This window comes from Portunus trituberculatus, chromosome 10 (assembly GCF_017591435.1).
Source record: "Portunus trituberculatus isolate SZX2019 chromosome 10, ASM1759143v1, whole genome shotgun sequence".
NCBI classification, from domain to species: Eukaryota; Metazoa; Arthropoda; class Malacostraca; order Decapoda; family Portunidae; genus Portunus; species Portunus trituberculatus.
In genome coordinates, this window is record NC_059264.1 from 1,791,811 (window position 1) to 1,804,861 (window position 13,051).

Sequence of the window (13,051 nt, forward strand, 5' to 3'; positions counted from 1 at the left end):
CCTTTGTATCGGCAGCTCCTGTAGGGAACATAAAGAACACCAGACAACAAAGAGGGCAATCACCATCTTTCACACCACTAGTTCCTGCATCTGGCACGCCACATTCTCTCCAGGAACTCTTTCACAGCCTCAATCATCCTTTCATTCGTCTCCCACACAGTCCCAGCAGCAACACCATCCATTCCCTTCCTGTCATCTCCACTCTGTCATGCCCCAGCTCCCTCAGCACCACTTGCATCATCTCATACCTGTCTCTGGCATACTTCACACACTCCACCACCACATGTTCCACTGTCTCATCCTCTCCCAAGTCACACATCTGGCACACTTTGCTGCGGGACTCTGACCATCTATAATTCCTTGCATTCACATCCATGCACTGTGCCCTAGCTCGGAAGAGAAGATCACCACCCAGGCTTCCGTCATACCACTTTTCATACATTGGGGCCTCTTTCTCTCTATACCATACCAAGGTACTCTTTTGCTCCATCCTATTTCTCCAGTCATCCAGTCCCACACCTTTCACTACTCTGTCTATCTCACTCTTCCACTTCCTTACATCCCATTCTCTACCTTCTCCATTTCTAACAATCATACTCCAGTCTCTCTCTAAATGTCTTCCTTCTACCTGTTGAAAACCCAACTACTTACTAACCCACTCTTTGCTACCAGCCTGACACACCTCTTCCCCACTTGCTACTCCTGACATTCCACAGAAACACTTTTCTCACTATCCTTGCATCATTCATTCGTTCTAACCTAGCCTTATACTTTAGGGTCGCTTTCACATATCTCTCTCTAAAAGTGCTCCAACCCATATCACCCCTAAGGGCCTCTACTGCTGCATATCTAGGTGCATTAAGTGCCATTCTTGCAACTCTATTCTGCCCTATTTCTAACTTATCTAGTTCACTCTCATTCCAAGCAATCACATCCATACCATACATGATGCTCGGAACAGCCACGCTCTTCCAAACTTCTCGCAGCACGTCATATTTACTCGCCCTCATCCTTGCTGCACTTCCTAGACGACCTACCCACTGATTTGCCATACTTATCTTCTCATTCTTAATCTTTACACAGCCATCCGGACTCATCCACATCCCCAGATACTTATATTCATCTGTCTGCTGCACCTCATTCACTCCTAATCTCCACACATGGTTCCTCTCATCCTCTGACCTATGCACAACCATTACCTTACTCTTTTCACTACTAAATCTCACTCCAAAATCTCTTCCATACCCATCTACTACATCAAGCATACTCTGTAGCTCTTCTGCCGACTCACTCATGACTACAACATCATCTGCATACAAGAGCACACCTATCTTATCATTTCCCACATTTACACCTGCATTCATTCTCCTCATTCTAGCAGCCAATTCTTCTGTATATAAGCTAAAGAGGGTTGGTGATAATATGCAACCCTGCCTAACTCCTCTTTCACTCTTCACCCAGTCTGTCTCTATATCCCTAGTTTATACTTAGCTCTTGTATCCACATACATACTTCTCACTATGTTAACTATCTTTGCACTTAACCCAATCTTTTCTAACACCCTACCTAGCATTTCTCTGTTTACCCTATCATATGCTTTCTCTATGTCTAGGAAACCTAAGTATAGTTTGCTACCATCCCTTTTCTTTCTCTCAATCAATTCATTCACCACAAACAGATTGTCTTCTGCTCTCCTGTCCACTCGGAATCCATTTTGCTCTTCGCCTAACACTCCAACTCTCTCAATCCATTTGCACAATCTCTCATTCAACACCGCACTGAACACTTTGCCTACTGTGTTAACTAACGCAATCGGCCTGTAGTTCCTCAACTCATTCTTACTCTTATATCCTCCCTTATGCAACAAGGTCACCCTGCATTCATTCCACATTCTCGGCACTCTCCTCCTCCCACACCTGGTTGAACAACTCAGTCATCCTATCAATCACTACTTCTCCTCCATTTTGTACATTTCATACGGTATCTCATCCGGCCCTGCTGCCTTCCCATTCTTCTGCTTCTTCACACATTTCTCCACCTCCTCCCTGCTGATCCTTTCATTCAACTCATCTGCATCCTTTCTCTCCAGTGACACATGTCCTTCATCCACATCAAAGACCTCACTTACACCTCCAATCTCTTCCCAAAACTCTTTTATTGCCCTTCTCATTTCTTCCTTATCAGTCACCACTGCCCCATTCACCTTCAGGCTCTCCACATTCTCACTGTTAGGCATCCCCTCACCCCTCAGGAATCTATACCATTCTCGCCCACCTTCCATACCTTTCTCTCTAAGGGACTGAATCACACTTCTCTCACTTGTAACTTTAGCATTCATTATCTTTCGCTTCGTCATTCGCTGCTGACTCACATACGCTGCCCATGCATTCAGGTACTCCTTTCAGCTTCCTCACTCTCATGTCTCCTCTTTCTTAACTGTCTGCACATTCTATTCAGTCTCTTCCTTTCCTTCCTAGCATCCCTGATCTCATTATTCCACCACGGCCTACATGCATGCTTTCTGGCACTTGTTCTTGCATACCCTATCTGGCTTACTGCTGCATTTCTCACATTTTCTACAAATCTATCATTCAGTTCATCCACGTCGCTTAGACTTTCATCCTCCCAGCTCCTCTCACTCAAGTCCACCTGGAAATTCTCCCATCCTACATCTCTCAATCTCCACTTTTTCCTCTTGGCCTTGGCATTTGTTCCATCTCTTCCATTCAACTTGCACTCTAACACCAGCATGTTATGGTCTGAGACTATGTCAATCATCCCATCTTCATCAATCCACATGCGGTCAACAACTTCACGCATTCTCCCATTCACTAGCATGTAGTCAATCGCAGACTCCTGGTTCCTCCCACACCAAGTCACTCGTCCTTCAGCCAGGGTCTCATTGAGATTCTCCAAACTCACCTCATTCACAAGCTCATCCAGCATCTCACCATTCCTGTTCATTTGTTCACCTAACATACCTATGTGGGCATTCATGTCTCCCATAACAATTACTCTCTCTCCAGCATACTCTCTTGCAATCTTTTTCAAAACACTATATTTTCTGCCATTCTCCCTAACTGCTCTGTCGCCTTCCACTGTCATATACACTACCACTACGACTATCCTCTCAGCTCTGCCACTTTCACTCCTGCACTCCACTCGAACAGCTAGCACGTCCTCACTCTCAGCACTGTCTCCTATGTCCAGCTCTTCCACCTCAGGTTCCTCACCTTTCTGTGGAGCAAGGCTACGCCTCCTCCTAACTTATCCTGTTTTCTACGCCCTTTCCCTATCATGACAAACTCATTTCCTTCCATATGCACCACGTCCCGCAGGTGAGTCTCCGTGATACCTACCACATCCAAGCTCCATTCATTCAGCTCCTTGCATAAATCCTCAAACTTGCCAGTGCCCCATCCTCTCACATTCACACACCCAATCCTCATGCATCCTGACGCCCTGTGGGTACCTCCTCTTCCTTTTACATTTACCCACTCTCCTCCCGCAGGTTCCCTTTCTCTCGGTAACCTGCTCTCTTTCACGCTTCTGTCCTCCTCTCTCATACAAACACCTGCCCCTTCTCTCTGGATTCTGTCCTATTCCCTGCTGCCTTCCTCCCAACGCTGAGCCCACTCCACCAAGTTCCAGGCCACCCACACCTTTCCAATAGTGGACATGTTCCAGTGTGTTTTACGGCCACCAGTCTGACTGATCTCCTCCATGTAAACAACCAAAGTCTGAACTCAAGAGCGAGTTGTGGCGTCTTTTTTACGGTTCCCCCCATAAAAAAAACTATTATTTAAAAAAATTATTTTGGCTGTTTTGCATTTCCTATAGTTTGTTTTATGGTTTTTTAATGTATTTTAAGTGAAAACAAGATGTTCTATTTAACATTTACGTATAAATTCCCTCTTTATTTTATGAATTTTAGATATAAAAAAAAGAAAAAATTTTTTTGGCCAAATTCATCCGGGTATGTACGAAATCCGAGTATTTGGGGTCCGACTTAGTGAGATATTACTGTATAGTGTTGTCCAGGGATGCTTTTCTGAAATCTTGATAGAAGGATATTCCAATTACTCCCACCATAGAAGAGGTTGACAGTTGAGTCTTTGAATAGTGAATAACAGTAAGGTGATGTTCATGAGCTTGGATATCCATAATCCCTTTTGTGCAAGTGACGTTACCTGCACCATTAAGCCATGTGTTCATCCAGGTGCATCTCAGGGGGGAAGTAAAGTACCAGCTGCACCAAACATTAGCTCAGTGAAGTGTGCCAGACTGCTGTTGGTGACCCAGTGAATAGACTTTTACTTGAATACTTCATAAAGCTTGAAGTGTAAATGCTGTTATCATTTCAGCCTGGATGTTGTGTTGGAGACGCCAGTTGTGGTATTGCCAGAGTCTCTCAACAGTCCTGATGTGCTGGTGGCTCATCTTGGTCAGATCTCCATCAACAATGCATCTCAGATCCAGGCTGTAACAGCTCCACTCTCAGCCTTCCCTCCAAGCAAGTAAGTTACCTTCACTTTTCTTTTTATTTCAGAGCTTCAAAACTGCATGTAGAAAAAGTTGTACATCAATTCTGCAGGGAAAAAAATATGCTTTGTTCCAAGATCAGTTTGTTGTGAATAAATAATTTCTGAGATGGAGGTGTTGCTGACGTCTATCTTGGCAGTGGGAACGTCCACCATTGGTCATCAAGACAGGGTGGACGGGTGTCTGGGAACAGACCAGTCCATTTTACATTGCTTTCTACGGAGAAAATAGCTTTGGTTTCTGAACATTTGGGTTTTGAACAGCATTCAGTAACAAATGTAGTATGGGAAGCAAGATTCCAGCGTGTTTGTAACTGGCACTGTTTTTCAGAGTTGCGGAGTACCGGCTGATAGTGAGAGACATGAGCCTGTTCTCCCTCAATGTGGAGGAGAGACTGAAGAGCAGAGACAGCACCTTCCAGTGGTTCCAGTGAGTAATGAGCTTCATATCAACTCACACACTCAGACACACACTGAAACTGACTTGAATAAGTTAATTATCAAATGAAACTAAAGATGGAAAATAGAGTTTAAGATAAAGCAGTATGAAAGTAATAGGATTTGGTAAGAGCAATGTTTTGAATGTATTTATTAGTGTTTGCAAGACATGTTGACTGTATTAGGTATTTAGGTTAGTTTTGTGAATGTTGAATTAGCATGCTGTAATGTTGACAAGATTCATTGGAAGCTGAATAATAATTAGAAAATCTTTCCTCTATAGCAACCAACTGTTGATTATAGCGTGAGTAGAGAGTCTATTTATGCTTCTGTTTGTAATTCACTCATTTGTCTATGCATTGATGTGCACGTGCCTGTTGTATTGATTCATTACACGCAGAATTCAAGTAAAGGAAAGCCCACTTCAGAGTAGAGAGCAATTTTCTCATATGTTCTCCAGAATTGCTTTTTAATATGTCCTCTGCTTTTCTGGTGAAAGTAATTTTGATTCATTTGTTTATTATTTCTTATAGGTTGATTATTATTATTATTAATGTACAAACTAGAGAAAAATCTGCTAGAGTGTTGAATTTATTGTGTAAGCATTGATGGTGATGATTTGTCTCCTTCCTCCACACCAGTCCGCTGTCCACCACAGTGATGGGGGCAGAGGAACTGTACAGCTGCAGGGACCACGGCTGTCCCATTCTGCACAGCACTACTGTGGAGATGTGCCTCACTCACGAGAAGGCTGCCTTCCTCCTCACTGATCTGGAATCTGGCCTCTACTTTCCCACTGACTTCAGTATTGATGGTCAGCCGCCAGCCTCCAGAGACTCATTACAGGTGTGTGTGTGTGTGTGTGTGTGTGTGTGTGTGTGTGTGTGTGTGTGTGTGTGTGTGTGTGTCTACCACCACCTGTCCGCTGCACTGGTTGGTGAATGGTGCAGTGAATGATGTTTATGTTTCTGCTTGAAGGGATAAAGGAATACACCAGCCACCTTTTTTATAAGTTAATAAATATGAGGATTTTAGATGATGATTTGTACATCATAAGAAATTATCAATAAATCAGGTAAGATAAATGAGTTTAGGAAAATTGACAAGAATATAGATTAAGTTTGAGATATATGTTGTCAGATTGATGGAGGCATTGTGACGCCGCTGAAGGTGAGTGTGTCGCGCCACCAGTACCGCCAGGTGGTGAAGACTCTCTCCAACCTGTCAGTGCCCAACACTGACCAGAACACTGACCAGCCTACTAAAAGTAAGCTGCTGAGAATCTTACCACCAAACCATTTCCCACTAAGGTTGTAGTTAGCCCATTCCCTCACCAGTAGTTCTGACCCACAGACTTACCTTCAAGATTTATACCTGATATTTTGGTGATATTTTCTTGCCAATAGTATGCTAGGCCCTCATATCATCCCACAGAATGGTAGCCTAATACTGCACTAAGTTGTTTTCTATTTAACTTGTCTTCCATCTTATAGTTTCACTTATATATTGTTGATTCTTTCATTTATATCTTTCATTATTTGAATTGATTTATTTATTGCTTGTGACAGGTTCTCCCGGCAAGGAGGGAGCTCGAGAATCTTCAAGTAGCCATCCTCAAGAGGCTCCAGAGGATGGCCAGAGAACAAGAGGCAGACAGTCCCCCACAGTTGCTGTCAAAGGTGAATTTCATGGATGCACTCATGAACTCTGGCCACTGGAAAGACTGGGACAGGGAGATACTACTTGTTACTATTGTTACGAGACTTGCTGATGCAGGGAGTTCATTATTAGCAAAGAATAGCAAGTAACTATAAAACACACTCAGATACTCAACCTGACACATGACCACCTTACCTTGGTCCTGAGTGCAACCTGTCGTTGAGGTGGCACACTGTCAGCCAGCGCAGTGAAGCATGGTATGACAAGTCCACAGCCTGGATCAAAACATGCTGTGGAAATTAAGGATTTCTCTTTTCGTCAATACTATCATCCCTTTTCATATACTTTCATTTAGATAGAGATTAGAATATATTTAGAGGTTTTTAATAGGAAACTATTAGAATATCTTATGATAATGGTGTTAGCAAGGAGGTGCTTTGAATATTTTAAAGATGAGCCGCCATTGATCCCTGAGTGCACCTGTTGTTTCCATAGGGTCCTTCTCAGTGCCCAGCATGTGTGTGGAGCTGAGGGGCGATGTAGGGGAAAGAGAGAAGCCCCTTGTGAACCTGCTACTGGAGGAGATCAAGGTTGTGTATGAGTCCTGTGAGCCTTACAAAAACAGCACTCAGGTAAGCAGTAAGTTTTGTAGGTGCTCTCCTGCTTGCTATGAGGTGCTGACAAACATTGTCAAACATTCAACTCTGCCTTCTTACATGCTTCCTTCTTTTCCTGACTGTTCCTTTCTTTTTGTGTGTGTGTGAACCAGGTAACCCTACGTTCCCTGATGATGGAAGACCTGCAGCAGTCAGACACCTGCACTGAACACAAGTTCCTCATGAACTCTCACACAGACTCCCTGGATGCCTCTTCAGATGACCTCTCTCAGGGCAACCGCCACTTCCATTTTGAGCGCCAAATACCCAAGTTTATCTCCACCTCTTGTCCTGAATCTCAGCAACCCCATGGACCTCTCCTCTTCCCCTCCTCTCTCCCTTCCAAACTGAAGATGGAGAAGCCGTTCTTCAAGGCTCAGCGCAAACCTGTTCCTTCGACTTCTCCCACCTGGAAGACTGTGAGAGGTATGATTGTCATCTGATACTTTTGTCTTACAGAAGCATAGATATTTTTACCAAGTTATTGCTATTATTATCCACAACATTTCTGGTGATTGAGGAAACATTGTGACAAATGGTCCCAAGGATGACATTGTTTGACAGGCCTCACCACCACCATGATGGGAAGCAACACTGCAGGAAGTCCCTGCACCCCGCCACCCTCACCCAACACTGAGGAGGCGAGAGGCAGCCACTTCACCCATCGACCACACACCACTCTTGTCACCATCACTATTACCAACATTGACAGAATGTCACCAGAGTTTCACAGCAGATATGACCAGGTAAGATACTAGTACTGATTATTCTTCGAGACTTTTGTTCTTTACTTATTAATACAGGAAAATCTGGCCTTGTTTTGGTTTATTGAGGACTTATAGAAAGAGAGAAGCCTTCATGTTTGTATTGTGTGTTCTTCAGACTCATCGGTTCATTGATGTGGACTTCAACAGCCTCAACACCATCATAAACATCTCCTCATGGGTGATGGTGCTGGACTTCTTCAGCACAGATGAGGACGAGGCCAGTCCCCCCAAGACTGCCAGAGAGCAGGCCCCCAGCGCTGGTGTTGGCAAGATCACACCCACACCAGGTAACCAGTGGGAACTAGTGGCTGGTTGTTAAGGCTTGGACTTGCTTAGCTAACTTTAGAGTGACTTTGGGGCTGATTTATTTTTCCAATCTAATGTGTGTGCTTCAGTCTTGCCTCATTTTGTGCTATTGTGTTCTTGGTTGTTTTACTGAAGTGCAACATCAGACAAGCAAACTGATCACACATACTTGTAGGTCTTGTATTGAAGAGAAATTACCATATATTTTGGCATATAAGACATCTTTCAGATAAGATGACCCCCTATATTTCAGTCAGAATATAATGGTTTTAGGTGACATTGGTGCCATAAGACAACACCCAAACTACCAAACCAGCTGTGGTGAAGTTTGTGTCAGCGAGCACCAGACAGCTGAGATGGTGATGGAATGTGGTTATTATTTGCTGTAGTTTGTGACCAATGCTTTTTTCTTCATTTTGCCATCCAACCCTTCCCCTCCAACTTTTCTTCCCTCTGTTAATTTTTTGTAACTTTTCATTGTACCATTCCTTGCCCCTCCACAGCCACAGAAGAGTTTAACAGCATAGTTGAGGTGCAGGTGAGGTTATTGGGCCTGACCCTGGTGAAGGCAGGTCACCCACTAGCACGGGCCAGCATCTCTCAAGTGGTGGTGCGGTCAGTGGGGTCGGGAGGCAATCTTACACTCAATGGACGCCTGGGATCCCTCTCCCTGGTGGACTGCTCTTCTCAAAGTCTCCTGTACCCTGAAAAGTTCATCACTGCTGGCACTGAGGCAATGACCTTCCAGCTCTTCAAGTGAGTGCCAAGAGTTTTTTCCTAGTTTGCTAAAAAAATTGATAGATAAGAAAAATACATAACAATAATAATAATAGAGTGGGATTGAACTCTTAGAAGAATCTATAGGATAAATGTGCACTAAGCAAAAGTTCTGTGGCAGTTATTCACACAGCGGTTTTAGCGAGTCGATGTGAAATGTGTCATAGCTAGGACAAAATGGCTCATTCTTGTCGTAAACTTAGGGTATCTGTCATAAATCCATGAGGGAATCTAAGTCTGGGTCCACTGTGTCTTAGCAGCTTATGACAGATGTTCGCACTGCCAAGATAGCCGCCCCACAGCATCTCCATCTTGGCCGGGACGTTTTGAATGAACTTAATGACATAAAACTCTATCCTTCCCTTTATTGTAGCATTGCCATCACTGCAGGTATGGCCACGAGGACCCTGAGATGCAGAGAGTGTGTGACGTGCGACTGAAGCTCAAGATGTCCTCGGTGATGTACCTGCACACTCACCGGTTTGCCTCCGAGATCACACAGTTCGTTCAGCAGTTCAACCAGCTCAGGGATATTGTGTCTCGCTGGAGAGCAACCAGTGCTGGCCTTAAGGTACCTGCTCATTTAGTGTCTGTCGTCCTGTATTTGTTTTTATTAAAATTTTATATGTAAGAAGGGAAAACCAGCTAAGGGCAACAGAATGTATTAAACAAAAAGCACCACTGAGATGCATAGTGTTGAACCTTGATAACTCAGATTTTGCTGTACGTCGGACTCTGACTGACCCAGGGACTAAAGCCTGAGTTGAACTGCTCGTCCAGTTTTTTTTTTTCAATTTTTTTTTTCACTTTCCTGTATTTCATTTTCTATTGACATTACCAAAAATCTAATTCCAAATTAAAATTGCATTTTAGTTGTAGTTTAAAATGATACCAAACAAAAGTCAATCAGAGTTTATCTTGATTTTGTGAAAATTTTTGAAGTGAAAAAATACATTTTTTGAAACATTCGCTCCTAACAATTTTTTATAATTTCGTCTTTGTTTTGCTATTTGTATTCATCTGATTAACATGAAATTTTCACACATGGTTGTGTATACAATAGTGACTTCCTGGAGCATGATAAGATGATAACGCATCAGATCCTCGCTTCTCTAGATAATATTATTCATTCGTTCCTGAAGGTTAGGAAGGCGCCATCAGCAGCATCATGGCAATCTGCTATTTTACTACTGAACTGGACACTCTCTGAGTCGTTATTAGTGCGTTGAAGTGAGATAATGATACAGTGAAGTATTTATTACTCATCTGGTCCGGCTTTATACCTTTGTCTCAACATAATCTTTTGTAATAGTGTTATTGTGATGTATAGTTGTGATGATGTCCACAGAGATAATGAAATTAATCCTTAGTAGTGGTTTTGCTATTGAAAAGGTAGATATCATGTTAGTCTGTCAATAGAACCATGAAACCTCCCTTAAAAACCTGTGTTACTGAAACAAGTGTCTTTTTGAAGTATAGGTTATGTTGCCACAATTTTCAAAGTCCACAGATATATGGAGCTTGGTTTGTTTGAGTTTTTTTTTTTTTTTTTTTTTTGCTATATATAAATATGCATATTTTCTGATTTTTTTTTTTTTCTTTTTTAGTTAATGTAAGTTTCTTATCTTTGTCATCTCTCTAAGAAGATATTTCAGGTATCTATGTTTCTCCAGTAGAAACTTGATTTATTTTATATCATTCATATATATCTCTCCTTGTCATGTGCATCTAAGTGCCCAGTATGTCTTTTTCCCTCAACAAGGCAGTATCACCAATAGAGGGGCCACAAGCTAATGAATGCCTTCCACAAACGAAAGGCTGTTGTTTTGAAGAGAGTGTCAGGAATTAGGAGAATATTTGAGCTAAAGTGAATTTGGATGTACAGGTGTCAGACTTCAGCCGTGGATCAAGAGTGTCTCTGGACATCAGTGCCGGCTCACCAGTCATCTTCCTTCCCATGTCCAGCCAGTCCAATGACCTGTTGGTGGGTGACCTAGGCAGCATCACCCTCAAAAACACCTTCCTGTGGGCAGGCTCAGAGGTAAACATGTCCTCAAACAATCCTTATTATTGCTTGTACACCAACACTGAACCAAGACAAGATTTGATCTGATTTGTTATATGACAAAAGGTATTTGAATCTTTCCAGAGTATGTATGATAATTGTTGGCTGGTAGGCTTAAGTATCTAAATCTCTGCACTAGGGATCAAAAAATATTATCAAAGTATCCCTTTAGTATTTTCGTCATAGGTGTTAGTCTCGTGTGAATCTGTTGGTGTTGTAGTTGAAGATAACATACTGAGACATGCATATGAAGGAAGCACTTTATTTCCAGGGCACCATAAAGCAGGTTCGGGAGCTTGACATCGGCCCCCAGTCCCTCTCGTCCATGCGGCTGCGACAACAAGGCAGACAATCAGAAGTAGCATGCCAGGCACCATCATATGCCAACACTGAGGTGGATGCAAGTGCAGAGACCAGTGCCAAGCCTCACCGGTGTCTCTTAGATGTGATGTTTGTTAGTCTGGTTAACATGGACATTCACACCGGCACCAGGTCTTCCACGGGGCACTCCCAGCGGCACCACAGGCAACTTGGGAGAGGGAGCAGCACTGGTTTGGAGGAAGATTGTACTAAGAGGGTAAATAATGGTGGGAGGAAGGCTAGAAAGAAGGCATCAGTGACGGAGGGAGTGGAGTGGATGTTTGGGTCGTACGTGGTGAAAAGAGTTGGTACGTCTCTCCTTCATGATAAATGTGCCCTGGAGCTGCAGGTGGAAAGGAACCTAGACACAGCCATCAGCCATGCAGGTCTGCTACTTTGTTTCATGTTTTTTTTTGGTTTGATTTATATTTCAAAGTTAAAATGAGATGAAATTTGATTTGTAGTTTTGTATTCAATTTTTCTTACTTTCATAATGATCAATGATAATAACTTGCACTGATTTCCTAACTTCAACTTACTTAACCCCTTCAATACTGGAACACATTTTTCACTTTGAGATTAACAGCCACAGTCTTCACTATTTTAATCCCGTATGAAAATTTCTGAAGCTGTATAAAATCACTAAATAGTAAGCAGAATGAATATGGAAATGTGTCATGGTACTGAAGGGATTAACATTACTTATTTAACAACCAGGAAATTATGTACTCATGCTTTATGTTTTGTGCCCTGCAGTGCCAGACATCAGCATCCATGGCACTCTGAGCAAGGTCCACAGCACCATTGATACTGCTGAGTACAAGCTGATCAGAGGTGTGCTCATGTTTAACCTGGGAGAGCCGCTGCCTCCACCACCACCACCAACCTACCTGTACCAGACACACCCAGAGCAGGTCAGATAGTGAAGGTGGATCATTTCTCTCTCTCTCTCTCTCTCTCTCTCTCTCTCTCTCTCTCTCTCTCTCTCTCTCTCTCTCTCTCTCTCTCATTTATGGTCCCTCCCAGAGGGGACTCCGAGGCAGGGCGTTCTGTGGTTGCTCTCTGTAACCTCAAAGTCTTCTCAGAAATGCTTCTTCAAGTGTGTGTTTCATAGTGTGGCTGCATATTGAAGCAGTGATCTTGTGAATAATGTAATAGTTTCTTTTGTGCTACTTCCTCATTGATGTGTGTGATGTTCCCTTACTGTGTTCTCCTTACAAGGTGTGGCCGTCAGTTGATGTGTGGACCTCCTTCTCCATCACCCTGGTCCTGGACAATGTGACGCTGGAGCTGGACAATGTGGACAAGAATGAGGCTCAGGCAGGCTCTCCGCTGGCCTGTGTTAACTTCATACGCTCCAGACTCACCTTTGAGAGTTTTTCAGATGAGTCAAAAGATGTTGATCTAGTGTCACAAGAGATACTCATCAGCGACACAAGGTTTGAAGGTGAGCAGCAGAGTGTAAGCAAGGCAGAATGGATG

The 13,051-nt window shown here is 43.1% G+C and overlaps 1 protein-coding gene across 1 annotated transcript in view; it reads left to right on the forward strand.

The window, feature by feature from the left end:
* Nucleotides 1–13,051, forward strand: part of LOC123501831 (vacuolar protein sorting-associated protein 13D-like) — a 58,381-nt gene that overhangs the window by 18,800 nt on the left and 26,530 nt on the right. The window contains exons 27-41 of the mRNA XM_045250859.1: nucleotides 4,365–4,517; nucleotides 4,873–4,971; nucleotides 5,621–5,825; nucleotides 6,120–6,246; nucleotides 6,548–6,658; nucleotides 7,134–7,270; nucleotides 7,408–7,720; nucleotides 7,859–8,040; nucleotides 8,177–8,348; nucleotides 8,871–9,123; nucleotides 9,535–9,715; nucleotides 11,030–11,185; nucleotides 11,481–11,955; nucleotides 12,326–12,483; nucleotides 12,791–13,016. Of these exons, the coding sequence (XP_045106794.1) occupies nucleotides 4,365–4,517; nucleotides 4,873–4,971; nucleotides 5,621–5,825; nucleotides 6,120–6,246; nucleotides 6,548–6,658; nucleotides 7,134–7,270; nucleotides 7,408–7,720; nucleotides 7,859–8,040; nucleotides 8,177–8,348; nucleotides 8,871–9,123; nucleotides 9,535–9,715; nucleotides 11,030–11,185; nucleotides 11,481–11,955; nucleotides 12,326–12,483; nucleotides 12,791–13,016 (2,948 nt within the window). The remainder of the gene's footprint in view (nucleotides 1–4,364; nucleotides 4,518–4,872; nucleotides 4,972–5,620; nucleotides 5,826–6,119; nucleotides 6,247–6,547; nucleotides 6,659–7,133; nucleotides 7,271–7,407; nucleotides 7,721–7,858; nucleotides 8,041–8,176; nucleotides 8,349–8,870; nucleotides 9,124–9,534; nucleotides 9,716–11,029; nucleotides 11,186–11,480; nucleotides 11,956–12,325; nucleotides 12,484–12,790; nucleotides 13,017–13,051) is intronic.